This window comes from Corythoichthys intestinalis, chromosome 21, assembly GCF_030265065.1.
Source record: "Corythoichthys intestinalis isolate RoL2023-P3 chromosome 21, ASM3026506v1, whole genome shotgun sequence".
In the NCBI taxonomy this organism is placed as follows: Eukaryota; Metazoa; Chordata; class Actinopteri; order Syngnathiformes; family Syngnathidae; genus Corythoichthys; species Corythoichthys intestinalis.
This window is the reverse complement of record NC_080415.1, coordinates 4181865-4202598: the sequence shown is the minus strand read 5'-3', so window position 1 is coordinate 4202598 and position 20734 is coordinate 4181865. Positions and strand designations below refer to the sequence as shown.

At 40.5% G+C, this 20734-nt stretch overlaps 1 protein-coding gene across 4 annotated transcripts in view; it reads left to right on the top strand.

Moving 5' to 3' along the window:
* The first annotated feature begins 682 nt into the window (after positions 1–682).
* Positions 683–20734, top strand: part of galk1 (galactokinase 1) — a 30266-nt gene continuing 10214 nt past the window's right edge. For all 4 annotated transcript variants that reach the window (XM_057826636.1, XM_057826639.1, XM_057826637.1 and 1 more), the window contains exons 1-6: positions 683–963; positions 1035–1254; positions 3292–3411; positions 7179–7314; positions 12705–12886; positions 17220–17370. In XM_057826636.1, the coding sequence (XP_057682619.1) occupies positions 799–963; positions 1035–1254; positions 3292–3411; positions 7179–7314; positions 12705–12886; positions 17220–17370 (974 nt within the window). In that variant the 5' untranslated portion in view covers positions 683–798. The remainder of the gene's footprint in view (positions 964–1034; positions 1255–3291; positions 3412–7178; positions 7315–12704; positions 12887–17219; positions 17371–20734) is intronic.

The following is a 20734-nucleotide window of genomic DNA, read 5'->3' as shown; positions in this document are numbered from 1 at the left end:
TTTTTCCTCCCGAGTTTTTGGTTTCCGGAAACGTATGAAAGAAAAACATCCTTCATGTGTCGTAATGTCTAGAGTCGTTTCTACAAGTTCCAAATTAGCAATGCGTCATCGGCATGTTCGTTTTTGAAAGATTACCGGCGAAAAGTAGCACAAATTACGTTGTTTCTATGCGAGGGCGGGTCTATAATGTCCCACTTCGGCTTTACTTCCGCTTTACGATGTGACGTCAAGGTCTAAAAATAGCATGCGTGCGGTACACCATTCAACGGATAAATGAGTCCAGGCGTTTTGCTTTGCTACGTGCATTTGCACATTGACGTGACTCATCATCATCAGACTGCAGCAGCTGGGGAAACCTCCATGCCGTCTGTGGAATAAAATAAATAATATCGGTGGAAACGGATTACGCTCCACAAGCACTTTGTTATACTTGTTGTTTACACTTGTGTATGTAAATCTGATGTTGGTAGATGTTGGTTTTCTCCTTGGAAATGAAATGCATGTGTGGCAGCTTTGTAATTTTTTTTTTTTTTTTTTTTTTTTTTTTTCATAGCGTTTTGACAGTTGGCATCATATTTTTGGAATCAAAGGACCGCATACCTGTTTCTGTGCCCCAAGTGTGACAATACCAACCAGTTGACGGCGCTAATGCACCTATTGCTTGTGAAACAAAAAAAAAACAACCACAAGAAGTAGAATATCAACGTGATTTCCTGGAGATTTCCATATTCGCCTGAGCTTAATTTCTTACATCACCCCTATTATTATTATTTATAAAAAATAACTAACTTAAGATCAATGGCCAGTCTGGTTAAAAGTGTGGATCAGCTTGTTTCGAAGGCTACGTGTTTATTCAAAGAAATATTCGACGGTGAGGCTCCTAAAATTGCAGCGTGTGCTCCCGGGAGGGTTAACTTGATAGGGGAGCACACTGACTACAATTTGGGATACGTACTTCCAATGGTAAATTTTTTTGCTCTATAATAGTTTAACTTGGACAGGGTTGAAAGTTTCTTTGTGACCGTATATGCTAGGCACTCCCCCTTGTCACTGTCGTGGTTGGAAGTGTCGCATCGGGTCGAGAGGCTACCGTTGTCACTGTGAGCGAAAATGCCGATGAGCCAAGGAGAGTTGACCTGAGTCTGCCAAAAGAGGGATTCCCACCGTCGGAGTTGGCAAGTGAGGGATGTCCACTCGCTCCAGGGTTACCACATTGGGCAAACTATGTGAGAGGCGTCATACATCACTTCAGAGGTAGGTAAAACACACTTTTCATTTGCTCAAGTATGAATGGAGAAACAGACTTTCCTGATACAATCAACCACTTTTGAGATAAATTGATTTACTTCTCCGAAGCATTTGATACACTGCAAGAGCTTCCATCTGCTGGATAAACCTGTGCACGTTTCCTTATAAAACTTTATGCTGTCATGTAATGAGCCTCAGCATTACATACTGTATGTTCAAACAGGATTCAGTGGATGACGTATTGTCTCGTTCAACTGTGGGATTGTGTCGTCACTAAATGGGATTTCCGCAAAATTGAATTTTTAAGCCTGTGTAATTGCTTTGTCTGTTAATATGTGTTCAAAGAGGTATTTGTTTTACAAGGCAATGCGCTTGTAGGCTTTTCAGTGGCTCGTCCAAGATCAGGGGCCCGCAGTGGGTTCTGGTCCTTGTTACAACTACTAATCCAGCGCAGGCAGTTTACCCAATGAGAGGCCTTGGGGAAACAATTAAGAAGCACCTGACTGCAATCAACTGATTGCACTTGTAAGGCACCAGTAGAGCTGCAGCTAACGATTAGTATGATTTTTTTTTTTTTTTTAAATAATCGTTTAATTGGACGTTTAATTACTCGATTAATTGGATAAATGTCACCTTTTTTCAATGACCTTCACAATTTAATTTGAAGTTATTTTAAGCATGTTGTGAGTAACAACAAAGACAAAATTGATGACTACTTCCTTTAAAAATAACATTTTGTGACAGCTTCCTGACATAAATGTACTGTAGTCTACAACTTTACAGTTTTTAATAAAGGTTCTGAGTATAAAATGTAAAAAGAACTTCTCAGTACACAAATCAGACAAAATTCCTATTCATTCAAATAAAAAAATGTGCTGCTGACTGGTTTTTCTTGTGGGCAAAGCATTTACATAAATTGTGTCAATGACTGTCATGACTTTATTTTCTTGAAACAAACTAACAACAAAATTGAATAAGTAGGAGGCAGACTATAATGAATCAGTTTTCTTTAGTCAGCAGTTATTTATAATTACAATCCAAATCCAATTTAAAAGCACACACTTTTGTATGACAATTTACAGTTTGATTGGGTGTTTTTGATGAGACTTTAAGCTGTTATAAGAATGTGTTTATTTGTGTGGTTTCTTTATAAAAAGAAACGAGACGACTTTACTATCTAACCATAACTCAAGTGCTAATATGCTTCTCCAAAATATAATACAAACGGGCACTTAAGACACTAATTAGCTAACTACCTTAGTGCTCCGTGCTAGGTAGTAATGTCTCATCAATAAAGAATACAAACAATGCAGTTGGCTTCAATTACTTACCTCTGATGGAGGCAAACTGGATATAACAAAACAAAAGAAAATCGAAACTCTCGACACTGTTGTAATATTGATTAAGCAACCCAGCAGCATCAGTGAACTCTCGCTCTCTTGCTCTAATCACTGGCGTGCGCCTCTCATTGCACTCGAACAAGGACCCAAACGGGACTGCTTATAGCTGCCAGCAAACATCAATTATCAAATTCGTTGGCAACTAATTTATGAATGGATTTTAATCGATTAGTTGTTGCAGCTTTTTAGACACCAGTTTGGTGAAAAGGTGTTCTCGTGATGCGTTGCAGCGAAAGCCTGTACCCACTGTGGCCCTTTGTGGAATAGTTTGCCCAAACCTGTCCTAGATGTTGACAGAGTAAATCTGTATTGTCATATGTATTTTATAAATATTACAGTACAGTGCTTGTGAGCAGGTCCGGATTTCAACAATTATCGAACAACATAAGAAAAGATTTTTTTTTTTTTTTTTTTTTTACATGTAAATGTGAAGTCACTGATGTATGATGTTTAGTTTGTGATAAGGCATTCTGTTTTTCTACAAAGTAAAAAAAGTTGTAGTAACCATGATCTATCATCACAGAAATTGAAAATGTTCATTATACAGAATCAGTCACATCATTTTTTGAAGGAAAAAAAAATCAACAAAGTTGTTAGGTGCCACCAGTCTTGCACAGTACAATGACCATTTTCTCTTCTTCAGCTCACCCTCTCCCAGGTTTCAGAGCCGTGGTGGTCTCCAGTGTCCCCCTGGGAGCAGGTCTGTCCAGCTCAGCCTCTTTGGAAGTGGCATTTTACACATTTCTGCAGCAACTCAGGCCAGGTCAGAGAATTCAACAATTACGAGATGATAATAATGTGGGCTTTAGGTTCATTTTCTTGGAATGTTTTTAAAATGTTTTCACTGCTTCCACAATGAGAATGAATTGAGCAAAATCATCCATGAAAAGCTTCTCACGATGTATTCTTCCTACTTGTTATGCAGACAAGTTTAAATATAATGTACTGCGATTTTTTGTGCCTCGTCTATTAAAGGTGCACAATGTAGGATTTGCACTTCAATTAATCATGAAATGGCCATAATATTTCATCGTTACGAATCTCAAAGAAAACAAGAGAAGCAAAAGAAGCACATGCTTTATTTTAGTGTGGTTGTGCTACGTTAATTAGCTGACAGGACAATGACCCAAAGAATTAGCTTTGGGTCATTGTCCTGTTGCATCACCCATCCTTTGTTGCGCTTCAAGATGGTCTTATGCTTTCCTGTCAAATGTCTTGATAAACTTTGAATTTCTGTCGATGATGGCAATCTGTCCAGTCCGTGAGTTAGCAAAGCGAGCAAAAATGGGTTTTGATGTGAACGCTGCCAGCCCTCAGAAGTCATAATGGATTGGATGTCTGTCGTTGTCAGTGGCAGCCAATGAGTTAATAGTTGAAACTACATACATTTTCAAAACCCGATTTTTTTTTTTCAACAAATGAGAGTGGTAGGATTTCAAATTGGTCCTTTGCATCCTTTGATTTTTCTGAAAACAGCCCTTGGAGAAAAAAATAGACTCCCCTGGTGTAAAAGAAATATACAGTGCCTTGCAAAAGTATTCGGCCCCCTTGAACCTTGCAACCTTTCGCCACATTTCAGGCTTCAAATATAAAGATATAAAATTTTAATTTTTTGTCAAGAATCAACAACAAGTGGGACACAATCGTGAAGTGGAACAAAATTTATTGGATAATTTAAACTTTTTTAACAAATAAAAAACTGAAAAGTGGGGCGTGCAATATTATTCGGCCCCCTTGCGTTAATACTTTGTAGCGCCACCTTTTGCTCCAATTACAGCTGCAAGTCGCTTGTGATATGTTTCTGTCAGTTTTGCACATCGAGAGACTGACATTCTTGCCCATTCTTCCTTGCAAAACAGCTCGAGCTCAGTGAGGTTGGATGGAGAGTGTTTGTGAACAGCAGTCTTCAGCTCTTTCCACAGATTCTCGATTGGATTCAGGTCTGGACTTTGACTTGGCCATTCTAACACCTGGATATGTTTATTTTTGATCCATTCCATTGTAGATTTGGCTTTATGTTTTGGACATTGTCCTGTTGGAAGATAAATCTCCTTCCCAGTCTCAGGTCTTGTGCAGATACCAACAGGTTTTCTTCCAGAATGTTCCTGTATTTGGCTGCATCCATCTTCCCGTCAATTTTAACCATCTTCCCTGTCCCTGAAAAGCATGCCCAAACCATGATGCTGCCACCACCATGTTTGACAGTGGGGATGGTGTGCCAAACATATCGTTTTGCATTGTGGCCAAAAAGTTCAATTTTGGTTTCATCTGACCAGAGCACCTTCTTCCACATGTTTGGTGTGTCTCCCAGGTGACTTGTGGCAAACTTTAAACGAGACTTTTTATGGATATCTTTGAGAAATGGCTTTCTTCTTGCCACTCTTCCATAAAGGCCAGATTTGTGCAGTGTACGACTGATTGTTGTCCTATGGACAGACTCTCCAACTCCAGCTGTAGATCTCTGCAGTTCATCCAGAGTGATCATGGGCCTCTTGGCTGCATCTCTGATCAGTTTTCTCCTTGTTTGAGAAGAAAGTTTGGAAGGACGGCCGGGTCTTGGTAGATTTGCAGTGGTCTGATGCTCCTTCCATTTCAATATGATGGCTTGCACAGTGCTCCTTGAGATGTTTAAAGCTTGGGAAATCTTTTTGTATCCAAATCCGGCTTTAAACTTCTCCACAACAGTCTCTCGGACCTGCCTGGTGTGTTCCTTGGTTTTCATAATGCTCTCTGCACTTTAAACAGAACCCTGAGACTATCACAGAGCAGGTGCATTTATACGGAGACTTGATTACACACAGGAGGATTCTATTTATCATCATCGGTCATTTAGGACAACATTGGATCATTCAGAGATCCTCACTGAACTTCTGGAGTGAGTTTGCTGCACTGAAAGTAAAGGGGCCGAATGATATTGCACGCCCCACTTCTCAGTTTTTTATTTGTTAAAAAAGTTTAAATTATCCAATAAATGTTGTTCCACTTCACGATTGTGTCCCACTTGTTGTTGATTCTTGACAAAAAAATTAAATTTCATATCTTTATGTATGAAGCCTGAAATGTGGCGAAAGGTTGCAAGATTCAAGGGGGCCGAATACTTTTGCAAGGCACTGTATTCTCATTGTTCATTTAACAAAAAATGTCTTTGGTAATACCAACTGATCTTAATATTTTGCATAACTCCATTTCAGACATGAAGGAAAAGCAATATTCCATCTAAACCTCTTGTTTTCTTTATAGACCCCAATCACCAACGTCACACAATCACGTGATCGCTGTATTGTGCCGCCATATTGTACGTCAATGATCGTAGTTTCTAAAGGTGGATTCACTTGCAAATTTCAGACGCTGTAAACTCATTGGATGAGTTGCATAAAAGCCGTTATTTGGAATAGCTTCGGTCGATCCAGTCGCCAGATCCATATTTGATGCCCAAACTGATATTTCCTCCCGTCCGGTCCCGTCCCGTGCGTCAGAGTTCGTCCTGAGACCACAAAATTTCCAATCATGCTCCAGTTTATGTCACGATGAGGAGTCGCGTACCCAAAATTGGCACCGGCCCGAATATAAACCGACATTTGGTCAGCTGAGCGTCACCGTTGTCACGATTGTAAAATGAAACTTGATCGACAATGGGCCGGTGTGTGCCGAAAAATAGCTGCCCCGCTGAAATGTCCCGCTGACGGGAGCACTTATTTATAACGCTTTATTGACGTGAAATCATCAAATGTTTTCATGGATGCATTACAGTAATGGATTTACGACTGTATGTAAATAATTAAACTACAGAAAATATTAGTACTGTATTTTAGTAACAAATCGTGGACTGGGCCACATAACCATCTTTGTACAGAAATGTATTAGTCTACTGGTTTTCACGACCATATCCCAATGACAATCACACAGGTATGACATTTATTAGTTCAAGCAGAGTAAAATACCGGTAATACATATTCACGGTACAAGAAAGTCGTTTCCGTGTGGGCGCTCCCGTCAGGGGGGACATTTCACGCAGGGCGGCTATTTTTCGGCACAACACCTGTTGTTGCGCTCACCTTCTTGCTGCGCGACCGTGGCGACGAGCTTCGTAGTCTCTGTCTGATGATGTCTGCGATTGTGTTGGCATCATATTGATGTTTTCGCCGCTGTCTAACGGCTGTCGACACAAACGCATCATGGACCGAGTTAAACAAACCGTGCTGCTTTAAAGATTTGCCCTTTTAACAATGGGCACACAGCAACTACTAAAATGACCGTTTATCTTCTCTTACTGCAACCAATGTTAACGATTGTCAGGAAGGTTTTTGGGTTCGTTTAATAGGCGGTGATTCCTCAGACAAGCAGAAAAACACACAGTAATAGGAGGAAGGTACGTAGCGGTAATATGTAAACACGATGAGCTGACGGACAATATGGCGGCACCAGTCAGGGGGGTGGAGTTGTGACGTCACGTGATTGGGGTCTATAGATTTCTTCTGCGAATCATAACTTTTTACTTTGTATCTTTTCTTTGCTGTTGTTTTGCAATAGATGATGGAAACAAAATATCCAAAGCCATTGCATGTCAACAAGCGGAACACACTCATGCCGGCGTGCCTTGTGGTATCATGGATCAGCTTGTGTCAGTTCTTGGGATAGAGAGTCATGCTTTACTGATCGACTGCAGGTATGGTAAAGAGCCAATTCAATTCAATTCAGTTTTATTTGTATAGCCCTATATCACAACAAGGTTGTCTCAAAGGGCTTTGCAGAGTCAATATGATACACAGTCAGAAACAATAGATGAATTAGATAAAGTTCATGTCCTGGGCATCCCCCATCCTTAGACCCTCCATGTCGGCAAGGAAAAACCCTTTGGGAAAAATGAGAAACCTTGGGGAGAACCACAGTCAGGAGCGATCCACTCCCAGGACGGACAGGCTATAGATGCACCAGGACTGATGGTGGGAATTAGCAGCAGGAGGTCCAGTTTGTAGAGATGCAATGGAATGAAGAAACAAGAAGAGGTCCATCTAGCCAGATGAGACAGGGGGGTGGGGGGGCAGCGAGGACGTCCATCCAGCCAGGGGTCAGGATAGTCAGGAGGCTGCGGCTGAAAAATAGCCCCTTCCAAGAGGGGAGGGAGGAAAGGGGACACCAGGTGACTAGTATTAGAATTAGAAAAGAGAAATGTAATAAAGACAAGTGGTAGGTAGAGTGAGAAAAAGGGGATAGGAGTCAGTGGCTGTACTTCCCCCAGCATTATAGCGTCTAGTCCAGCTTAGACTGAACTGTGAGTCTAGTCCGATTTCAACTAGCCTGACCATAAGCTTTATCAAATAGGAACGTTTTTAGTCTAATCATAAATGTACAGACTGTGTTGGCTTCTTTAATACTAGCTGGAAGCTGATTCCATAAGACATGAGCTTGGTAGCTAAAGGCTCTAGCTCCTACTGTACTTTTAGAGACCCTGGGAACTACCAGTAGACCTGCATTCTGAGAACAGAGTGTTCTGTTGGAGCGGTATGGAACCAGAGCATCGGTGAGATAAGATGAAAAGTCTTGCTGCTGCGTTCTGGACTAGCTGAAGACCTTTTAGAGAACTTTTAGAGAACCAGAAAACATAGAGCAGAGCATTCCTCTAAATTTGATTATTTTCCACTGAGAAAGTGAATGAGCATTAATTGACGTATAATGGAATGTTTTGACAAGGAAAACATACAGTGGGGAGAACAAGTATTTGATACACTGCCGATTTTGCTGGTTTTCCCACTTGCAAAGCATGTAGAGGTCTGTAATTTGTATCATAAGTTCTCTTCCACTGTGAGGGACGGAGTCTAATACAAAAAAACAGAAAATCACGTTGTATGATTTTTAAATAATACATTTACATTTAATTGCATGAAATAAGTATTTGATACGTCACAAAAATCGAACTTAATATATGGTACAGAAACCTTTGTTTGCTATTACAGATACCAAACGTTTCTTGTAGTCCTTGACAAGGTTTGCACACACTGCAGCAGGGATTTTGGCCCACTCCTCCATGCAGCTCTTCTCCAGAGCCTTCAGGTTTCGGGGCTGCTGCCGGGCAACACGGACTTTCAGCTCCCTCCGTAGATTTTCTATCGGGTTCAGATATGGTGACTGGCTAGGCCACTCCAGGACCTTAAGATGCTTCTTATGGAGCCACTCTTTGGTTGCCTTGGCTGTGTGCTTTGGGTCGTTGTCATGCTGGAAAACCCAGCCACGACCCATCTTCAGGGCTCTCACTGAAGGAAGGAGGTTGTCAGCCAAGATCTGGCGATACATAGCCCCATCCATCCTCCCCTAAATACGGTGCAGTCGTCCTGTACCCTTGGCAGAGAAGCAGCCCCAAAAAATGATGTTTCCTCCTCCATGTTTCACGGTTGGGATGGTGTTCTTGGGGTTGTACTCATCCTTCTTTTTCCTCCAAACACGACGAGTTTAGACCAAAAGTTCAATTTTGGTCTAATCCGACCACATGACCTTCTCCCGTTGCTCCTCTGGATCATCCAGATGGTCAGTGGCAAACTTCAGACGTGTCTGGACATGCACTGGCTTCAGCAGCGGGACCTTGCGTGCGCTGTAGGATTTTAATCCATGACGGCGTAATGTGTTTCCAATGGTTTTCTTCGCGACTGTGGTTCCAGCTCTTTTCAGGTCATTGAGCAGGTCCTGCCGTGTAGTTCTGGGCTGATCCCTCACCTTCCTCATGATCAGTGATGCCCCACGAGGTGATATCTTGCATGAACGAGCCCCAGAACGAGGCAGATTGACCGTCAACTTGAACTTCTTCCATTTTCTAATAATCGCTCCAACAGTTGTTACCTTCTCACCAAGCTGCTTGCTTATTTTCCTGTAGCCCATCCCAGCCTTGTGCAGGTCTATTATTTTATCCCTGATGTCCTTACACAGCTCTTTGGTCTTGGCCATTGTGGAGAGGTTGTAGTTTGTTTGTTTGAGCATGTGAACAGGTGTCTTTTATACAGGTAACAAGTTCAAACAGGGGCTGTTTGAGCATGTGAACAGGTGTCTTTTATACAGGTAACAAGTTCAAACAGGGGCAGTTACTTCCAGTAATGAGTGGAGAACAGGAGGGGTTCTTAAAAAAGAACTAAGAGCCGAAATATTTACTACTTGGTAATGTATCAAATACCTATTTCATGCAGTTAAATACAAATGTATTATTTGAAAATTATACAATGGGATTTTCTGGATTTTTGTATTAGATTCCGTCCCTCACAGTTGAAGAGAATTTATGATACAAATTACAGACCTCTACATGGCTTGCAAGTGGGAAAACCAGCAAAATCGGCAATGTATCAAATACTTGTGCTCCCCACTGTAATTGACTTTTTGCAAAAGCTACGCCCCCGGCTTGTGAAGCCGTCAAGCCTCGAAATTCCAACGGGACAACCCGTTGCAGGCAGACGTATTCCGGGAATGTTTTAATTGAGGAGCAATAGCAGTGCATCATCCTCCAAATTGAGGGGAAAAAAATGCAGCGGAAGGTTTAGGTTATATACACAATATAAATATCTTAGCAAACTATCAAGGCACACAGATTCAATACTTACAGCTAAGCTTTGAGATTTTGATTACAGGCGCAAGCTTGCAATAATGCATGTACAGGAACAATTTGTATTTGACGTGCTATTTCAGATGACTAATGGGAAATAGGGCGTAAATAATGAGCAATGTATATTCATTTAGACGCCATGTTAAATTATACAAACTATAAATTTGAATATATCTTTAAGTCTTAAAAAACAATTTGCAAGGCTTTCATTTTGGTGTGGCGGTGCGCCACAATCTAATATATGTAGGGGAAATCCTGCCATAGGCGCTTCGCTACACCATTATGGACGTCCGCAGTTGTTGATCCTTTTCATCTTCTTCCGCAAAGATATATGGCAGTTGGCAATCAGAAAACCACCAAATACATCAACGGTGCATTAGAGAGTTTGTCGGATCTTACCCATTTAATCAACAGTCAACAGGGGAAAATGTGCATGAAAATAATAAAGGACATGTAAAATGGCTTCAGCCCAAAGAAACAGAATTTTATTGAGGGGGGGGGCAGACATTGCCCACAATTTTCTGTGTTTCCATTAGCACTTTGCTAATGCACAATTTGCATTTTGTTCACTTCAGAGGGTAATGGAAACCCAGCTATAGTCTCTGTGTAAAGCCTTACAGACTATCAGATGCTTGTAAATTTTAGTGTGATTAACATTATCATTCACTCTAAGCAATTTTGAAAATAAAACAAAAATCACAAAAAAGGAAATAAAAGTAACTACATTTGGAAAAACAAAAGTAAAAACAAATTGAAAAATCAATGAAAAATAACAATCGATTCTAAAATCTGGTGGCTGGTACACTGCTGGCCAAAAGTATTGGCACCCTGCAATTCTGTCAGTTAATGCTCAATTTCTCCCAGAAAATTATTGCAATTCCAAATGCTTTGGTACTAAAACCTTCATTAATTTAGCTTGCAATGAAAAAACACAAAAGAGAATGGAAAAAAATTTGAATCATTATCATTTTACACAAAACTCCAAAAATGGTGCCGGACAAAAGTATTAGCACCCCTTGAAAAATCATGTGATGCTTCTCAAATTTGTGTAATTAACAGCACCTGTTACTTACCTGTGACAAATAACAGATGGTGGCAATAACTAAAACACACTTGCAGCCAGTTATAATGGATTAAAGTTGACTCAACCTCAGTCCTGTGTCCTTGTGTGTACCACATTTACCATGGAGGAAAAAAAGAAGACCAAAGAACTGTCTAAGGACTTGAGAAGCAAAATTGTGAGGAAGCATGGGCAATCTCAAGGCTAAAAGCCCATCTCCAAAGACCTGAATGTTCCTTTGTCCACCGTGCGCATTGTCATCAATAAGTGTAAAGCCCATTGCACTGCGGCTAACCTCCATAGATGTGAACAGAAAAGAAAAATGGACAAGAGATTTACCCAGGTAGACCCCACTTCTGACACAGAGACATAAAAAAGCCAGGCTGGAGTTTGCCAAAACTTACCTGAGAAAGCCAAAAACGTTTTGGAAGAATGTTCTCTGGTCAGATGAGCGAAAAGTAGAGCTTTTTGGGAAAAGGGATCAACATAGAGTTTACAGGGAAAAAAACGAGGCCTTCAAAAAAAAAAAGAACACGGTCCCCACAGTCAAACATGGCGGAGGTTCCCTGATGTTTTGGGGTTGCTTTGCTACCTCTGGCACTGGACTGCTTGACCTTGTGCATTATGAAGTCTGAAGACTACCAACAAATTTTGCAGCATAATGTAGGTCCCAGTGTGAGAAAGCTCAGAGGTCATGGGTCTTCCAGCAGGACAATGATCCAAAACACACTTCAAAAAGCACTAGAAAATGGTTTGAGAGAAAGCACTGGAGACTTCTAAAGTGGCCAGCAATGAGTCCAAACCTGAATCCCATAGAACACCTGTTGAGACATCTGAAAATGGCAGTTTGGTGAAGGCACCCTTCAAATCTCAGAGACCTGCAGCAGTTGGCCAAAGAAGAATGGTCTAAAATTCCAGCAGAGCATCGTAAGAAACTGACTGACTGATGCCGGAAGCGGTTGTTCGCAGTTATTTTGTCTAAAGTTTGTGTTACCAAGTATTAGGCTGAGGGTGCCAATACTTTTGGCAGGCCCATTTTTGGAAATGATTATGATTTTATTATTTTTTTTAATTGCAAGCAAAATAAATCAAGATATTACTACCAAAGCATTTGTAATTGCAATCATTTTCTGGGAGAAATTGAGAATTATCTGACAGAATTGCAGGGGTGCCAAAACTTAAAGCAGTGTATATCAAAATTTTATTGCTCAAAGGTGGTAGTATTTCATCTTTTATCGTCCAAATCTGTTGGAAGTCAAAAAATTCCAGGGCCTATTTGAACCCCACCAAAACGTCCTAGGTCTTGTCACTTTTCCATTATTATTATATAGTATACTACAATTCATGGTTAAAATTGGTGGAAAAGATGCAATTGAGTTCAGGCTTGTCACCCTTGCAATTTCCTTTGACATAGGTCGTTGGAGTCCACTCTGGTGCCATTAACAGATCCTGGACTTGTCTTTCTCATCTCCAACTCCAATGTGAAACATTCTTTGGCAAGTAGCAAGTATGCCTTGAGACGTGCAGAGTGTGAAAAGGCTGCCATGGTCATAGGCAAACCCAGTCTTAGAGATGCAACAATGAAAGACCTGGAAGGTTTGAAATAGTTTTATCATTGATTACCCAGTATTCTTTTCAGCGCTTTTTTATTTGGTCATATCATTGTTTTAAATCATTTATCAACTTTTTATTTAAAGAAAAAAACTATTCAAGTATTCTCTGTTTTAAGTAACTTAATTGTCCTGAAACATGATCACTAGTAACAGTCGTCGTCCTCTTTGCCTTTCGGCTTTTCCCTTCAGGGCTCACCAGTCTTCTCCATTTAACCCTGTCCTCTGCATCCTGTGCTCACACACACCAACTACCTTCGTGTCCTCTTTTACGTCATCCATAAACCGAAAAGAAGGATTTTCTATAACTGGTCCCTTTCACATTTTTAGTCCACTCATTCTTGCTGAGTGGTTTTATTTCAGCAAAACATTGTACAGTCACATTGCATGCTGGGAGGCATGAAGGCAAGGCAAGGCAAATTTATTTATATAGCACAATTCAACACAAGGCAATTCAAAGTGCTTTACATCATATGAAGACCATAAAAATCACATTTAAGTCAACACAACGTAAAAACCAAGACAAATGACCGCATTTAATCACAGAATAAAAATAAATAAATAAAAATAAAACAAAAATAAAAATAAAGCAAAAACTACTACTAATAATAATCATTGAAATCAGCAATGGAGATAAGCACAAGAGGAATAGAAGGCAGGTAGGTTGAAATATATAGACAGTTATGGATATGCAGTGCCAAACAAAAGTGTTTTTAGCCCTGATTTAAAGGAGCTAACAGTTTGAGCATACTTCAGACGTTCGGGTAACTTGTTCCAGAGGTGAGGAGCATAATAACTAAATGCTGCCTCACCCTGCTTGGTTCTTGTTCTTGGAACATGCAGAAGACCCGTTCCAGACGACCTTAGGGGTCTAGATGTCTCATAGGAATCTAACAAGTCAAGCATGTATTTTGGTCCAAGGCCATTAAGTGTTTTGTAGACGAGCAGTAGTATTTTATAGTCTATCCTTTGACTCACTGGAAGCCAGTGTAGCGATTTCAAAACCGGTGTAATGTGGTCCAGCTTCCTTGTATTTGTGAGGACTCTGGCTGCAGCATTCTGTACTAGCTGCAGCTTCCTGACTGATTTTTTATCAAGACCTGTAAATATACCGTTGCAGTAGTCCAATCTACTGAAAATGAATGCATGCATAAGTTTTTCCATGTCTTGTTGAGTCAGAAGCCCCTTAATTCTGGTTATATTTTTTAGGTGGTAATAAGCGGATTTAGTGACGGACTTTAGATGGCTATCAAATTTTAGGTCTGAGTCAATAATTACGCCAAGGTTTCTGACTTGATTTGTAGCTGTAAGTGACATTGTGCTAAGTTGGCTGCTTATCTTTGACCTTTCCTTTTTTGGCCCAAAAATGATCACCTCTGTCTTCTCCACATTTAACTGGAGAAAATTCTGGCACATCCATTCATTGATTTGACGAATGCATTTACTCAGGGAGACTAAGGGACTATAATCATGTGGGGACACAGAAATGTACAGTTGTGTGTCATCTGCATAGGCGTGATAGGAGATGTCATACTGTTCCATTATCTGAGCTAACGGAAGCATATAGATGTTAAATAAGAGTGGTCCAAGAATTGACCCTTGAGGGACTCCACACGTGAATTTGGTTCGTTCTGACTAATAGTTTCCAATTGACACAAAGAAATCTCTATCATGTAAATAGGATGTGAACCACTGAAGAATAGTGTCAGTAAAGTCCTACCCACTGTTCCAATCTGCTGAGTAGTATGTTGTGATCAACCATGTCAAATGCGGCGCTGAGATCCAATAGTAGCAGAACAGATGATTTGCCTGCATCAGTATTCCGACGAATATCATTTAGGACTTTGATAAGCACGGTCTCGGTGCTGTGTTGTGGCCGAAATCCAGACTGAAATGAGTTAAAAAGATTGTTTTGCATCATAAAAGTCTGGATCTGTTCAAACACAACCCTTTCGATAATTTTCCCCAGGAATGTCAGATTTGATATTGGCCTGTAATTACTAATGGTTGAGGCATCCATGAAGCACGGTAGCAATATGTTGTATGACAACAGTTGACAGCAGATGTTGACTGTCTCTCCCAAGGGACGTTTTAAAGCTTCATGGTGGTTCAATTGCTGTATTGTGCAATCAAGTGGTCTTAAAGCCCAAGAGGCAAGAATTGTGGAATAAGGTTGTCTATTTATGTTTATTAAAATATGAAAGTGCATGTGTTAATATATATACAAAATGCAAAAAGTGCTATTAGGAGAATTTGTTGTTCATTTTTAGTTAGAAATAATAGCTTTCTCACAGTGGTTGGCTTTAAACAGTTTTTTTTGGAAAGTATTTCACTAGCCCTAGATAACATTCTTTCATAGTCTGAAATCCACATAAAGTGAGATGGCAGGCGTTCACGATTTGCGTTTTGCATCTTTATACTGTAGTCTGTATTGCATTTGCATATGCAACTGAAACAAAAAGAAATAAATATGTTCACGTGATTAGAAATCGGGCCGATCGCTCCATTTTTCATACGATCAGAATCGGGTGAAAAGGATCAGGTTTTTAATTAAAGATATATATTTATGTTTTTCTGCTTCATGCTCGTACAGTCCCTCACCCTCCCTTCTGCTGCTGCCTTGGTCAGCAGGCAGCTTTGATCTTGCCAGAGGAGCTTAGTAGCTCAATGATCAAAGGCACAGACGTGTCAATCCTCGTTTAGCTTCTTACACACTAGCATTAGTGTGCTGTGGCAACTCATTGTGTAAGGGAAAGGCTGTTCTCAGCAGCGTGAACGTCAAAGTGTGAGTGGATTTGAGTGGACTCACTGAAAGAAGCATTTAATAAAGACAAGCATTTTTTGTTATTCTTGTTTAAAAATAATTCACATTATGAAGGCGGCTCGGTGGGACATTAACATGTTTAAAACCTTTAAAAAAAACACCTTTTTGTTATCGGACCAGGACTCAGTATCGGCAGATTCTCAAAATCGGGTGACTCAGCTGGAGAACAATGCGATCGGGATATCCCTAATAATATTACATTGTTCAGCACCTTCCTACTTTGTCGACTTAGCTACACCGTACATTCTTACCGAGAACGTAAGTTCCCAACATGCGCCTCTTTTGGTGACACAGAGAGCAAAAAAGAAGTCTGCAGGTTCGCGAACATTTTCTATTCGGGCTCCAGTACTCTGGAACGCCTTACCTGGGGAAATTAGAGCGGTTACCTAGGTAGAACTAGAAATGTTTTAGTTAAAATGATACATTGGCCATGTCACTACCGCTTTTATTCACCCCACCCCCACCCCCACCCTGGCTGGAAGTAGTTGGGGCTGGCTGGTAGTAACCGAAGCTGCTGCACTGGCTCTGTAGTTACCGCCCAAGCCCAGTTCAGAGGTGGTCGTCTTCCTCAGAGGCAACTCTGGAGGAATCAAGCATTTGGTCATCAGGAAGTATTGTTCTCCTGAGAATTCCACCTATAGCGTATAGACATGTGCCGATTACTGGTTTCAAGGTATACTTTGGTATGAAAACGTCAATGTTTCAAAACCGCAAAAAAATTTTCGTCATAGCGTCCCTAAGGTATCAGCTATTTTTCATGTCCCAAAATCCCTTGCTCCACCGGTTGTTGCTCAGTGTCAGTGAGTCAGCTGTGCTACACCATGGCTGAAGGAGGTGAAACTCCTGAACTTTTCCCCCCATCGAAGAAAACGAAATCGCTGGTATGGGAATACTTCGTGTACAGAAAATTGTCAGACGGCCGCGGCTTAGAGAAAGAGGGCCAACCGACATGTAAAACATGTTTGCGGAGGGTGGCTGCCAAGGAGGCAATACTTCCAATATGATTTCGCATTTGTACAAAATTAAAGGTTAGTAAAACTGTCGTGAACGTATCCCACCAGCTACGACACTCCAGCGTGTTTAGTGTGTCTAGCAGTGGTAAAACAAGTTTTTTTTTCACTCTGGCAACTGTCTGTGTTAAGAGAGTGAGTGTATAATGTAAACATGATACGAGTCATACACATGTGCATATTTCAATTATTTTTATTTTTATTTTTTTAACATACAGATGTTCCAATTTGCTAATATGTTTTGAAAAATAAAAATTATGTTCATTTCTTTTTTAATATCAGCATTGTACAGCATTATTCAATTTGTTAAATGTTGCCCACTCGACATTCATTGTTGCCTGCCTGGTCTTGGTGGGAGGGGGGATCTCCCATCTGTGACTTCCTATTTTCTCCTGTTGTGGTTTTTCCTTGAAGCCCTTTGAATCATTTGTCGTGATTAATGCCTGTAAAATAAATGTGACTTGACTTTACCCTCTGCCTTTCAGGCTCAAGGGATCAACTAGATGATGTGACCTATCGTAGAGCTTGTCATGTCATCGGAGAGATTCAAAGAACAGTCAAAGCAGCTGATTCTTTGAAGAGAGGTGACTACCAGCAGTTTGGCAAAGCCATGGTGGAAAGCCACAACTCCCTCAGGTACTGTGAAAGAAACTTTATTGTTGTTTGTCTTTCTGCTTTCATAATTACCATATTTTCACATTCATAAGGCACACCTTAAAAGAAAAAAAATCTCTAAATTTGACGGGGCACCTAATAATGCGGGGCGCCTATTTTGTGGAGTCTGTGGACCGAGTACCAAAGCGGACATTTACTGGAAATGAGAACCGCATGCGAACCTTGAAGAGAGAAGGTTGCCTTGGATAGGGGTCGTGCCACCAATAGATATAAAGTCCGAGTGTGTGCGTTGGGCAAAAATATCATCAGTTTGGCAAAGGACCCCGAAATAGCATGTACTGTAAAGAGAGACGATTACAAAGCTTCGTTCAAACTTCAGGCTATCACCTACGCAAAGGGACATGGAAATCAAGCTGCTATGAGAGAATTGGATAGAAACGAGTCGATGGTTCGCAAGTGGAGAAAGCAAGAAAACGAGCTTCGCCAAGTTAATAAAACGAAGCTGAGTGTCCACAGAAATAAAGTGGTGGTTAATGTTAATTTTGTCCAATGTTGTCAGGGCCTAGTTTATATATTTTAACTTTTTAAGAACTAAAAAGTAACGAAATAATCCAGAAATACAATGGCGTTGCCAGAAGATCCAAAAATATGTACGCAACAGTCCCGGAAAAAGGGGAAAAGGAAGTACTGTAAAAAGTACAGTACTGTACCTGTGTAGTTTTTTTTCCAGTATCAAATCGGGATCGGCAGTCTTAAAATTAGATGACTTGAACTCGGGTGTAAAAATGTGCGATCGGGACATTCCTACATAAAAGGACTGAAGTGTATGCGTCGTGGCTCATTGAGCTGTATAATTTGTAGTGTTTCCCGTTACTTTCGTTACATAACGAAATTGCTTTTTGCTGTAACCTTTAATGTAACGCGTTACATATCTTGCTGGTCATTAAAAAGTCTTAAATTTAAAATCTTTGTAATGAAGGCCTTAAATTATCTTAAATTTATGGAAAATTGCAGAAGGAATTAAATTTCCTGATTATTATGATTTTCAGAAATCACTGCAGTCTGCCGTAAAACTTGTAATCGTCTGTATTTGTTTTATTAATGGATTTGCTCTAAATGTGAAAGTTTGGGATTAAAACATGTTACACGGTTCTAGGGATGGCAGTTGAGCTCCGATTCCAAACCGGTTCCTAGTGTTTCGAGGCCTCGACATCACAATGAAAAAGCCTTAACGATCCCTTTAACGATTCCTAAAGACGCGTATTGCGTCATCACGTGACGTGCCTCTTGAGAGAGAGACAGACAGAGAGAGAGAGAGGGACAGAGAGAGAGATCTCATCGTTCACTTCAAAGAACGATCGTTCGCGACCGACACATCACTACTCGTAGCAGTGTTTCTCTCTCTCACTAACTCGCTCACTCGCTTGGATGCTTTGTAGCTGCATTTCTTCGCGCGTAAGCGCGCTCTTCTTTACGTGAGCGCGTTCTTTTTCACGTGAGGAAGCGCAAGGGCGCCCCCACTTGAGCATGAAAGCACACTTAAAACTAAACGGCATGCATTTCAATATAATGGTAAATAATAGACTTTACACATATTGCCAAAGGCAGAACAACAACCTATATGCCAATATATACCAATTTAAAAAAAAATTCTATTAAAAAAATGTTTCAGTAAAAAGATACACATTATTGTGTATTTGCCACTTATTTCCACAGTTAACATTGAGACTTTGGGCCTCTTTTGACCTCGCTGTGAGTTTGTAAGGTTGTGACTTCTGATTAAACAAACTCGATGCCAATCAAAACGTTTGTTCTTCTTTTTCCCCAAATTAGAATCGATAAGAGAGTCGATAAAGAATCGAATCGTTAAGCAATATGGATAAGGGAATCAGAATCGTAAAAATCGTATCAATTCCCATCCCTAGGTACGTTGTCCGCAAACTCTGCGTAGTTCAGCGACTCGTAACCCAAAAGGTGATTGATATGTTCCCACCAAGTTTCGATACAGCGATACCTCGCTACTTCGCGCTTCAAACTTTACGCCCTCAGTCCATCACGGATTTTTTTTTTTCAATTAAAAAATAAATATGTTCCGATCTGATCATGTACAGCCTCTCACCCCCCCTCCTGCTGCTTTTCTTACTCATCAGCACCTGTAGCTTGTTAAAGTTAACAATGAGTGACAGGCGTACAACCTTTGATCTTGCCAGAGAAGCTTGGGAGCACTGCGCTTCAAAGGAGCTGAAAAACACTGTATATTGTTTTCAAAAGGTGTGACTGGTTAAGAAAAAAAAGGAACAGTTGAAAGTTGCCATCAAAATCTCCCATTAGAATAGTGTCTACACTAGCTTAATGGTTGCCATTGAACGCACTTGACATCCCATTCATTTTGACTGGATTGGACGTGTAGCGCTGTCAATGGCATTGAAATTTAGAGCGTTTACAGCCAGCTCTTTGTGGGCATTTACAGGTTACTTCCTGTTGATTTTGAGTCACCTCCTATTCTTTTGTGGACATTCTTAGTCATTTCCGATTCAGTAACCCAGAGATGCCCCAAAATCTACAGGATGTGACCTGTAAATGCCGCAACACGAAAAGGAATGGTTCAAAATGAAAAAAATCAGCAGAAAAGGACATCAAATGCCCAAAATTAACTTGGTCATAGACATCCAATCCGTTTGAAGTGGGAGGGATGGCATTGGTTCATTCGCTGCCACCCTCCCAATTCAAATGAATTGGAGGTCTACTAACTCATTCCAATTCACAGCTTGTTTTTCTGTTTATTAGTTGTTTTTTTAAATTATTTCATACCCCGTGTATCAATAATTGAGTTATCGCCTCATCGTGAGATCGTTATTGTGAGCCTTGCTTAGCAAATAAAATTGTATCATGAGGTACCTTGAGGTTCTGAACCCTAGTGCAAAGTCTGCAAAAAAGATGTTTTTTGTTGGGGACAATGGGGGTCAAAGCCGTCAAGTCGCACAGAAGAAAAACACAAGTTACAGTGAAATTTATTGGTTTTTTTCTTCAACAGAAATAGTTGCGACATGTTTTGATCTTAAAAAGCATGAAATTTGACTTTTAAAAGGGTGCAGAACCCTGTTAGAGACGTGTTGTGTTCCCTGTTGACAACTTTGTGTCCACATAGCTCTTTTCGCTCTAACTCAAGGGTCTGCAACCCTGGTCCTTAAGAGCCGCTATCCAGCTTGGTTTCCATGTCCCCTCCTTTAACACACCTGACTCAAATAATCAGGATAGTTAGGGTAATTTCGAGAGTAACTTCATCACGTGCAGCCTAACTTTCCGGCTAACCGGGGATTGCAAAAAGTGGATATGTTGGAACCGGGGAATATTGGCATGGCAACATACGCCACATGTCAAACCT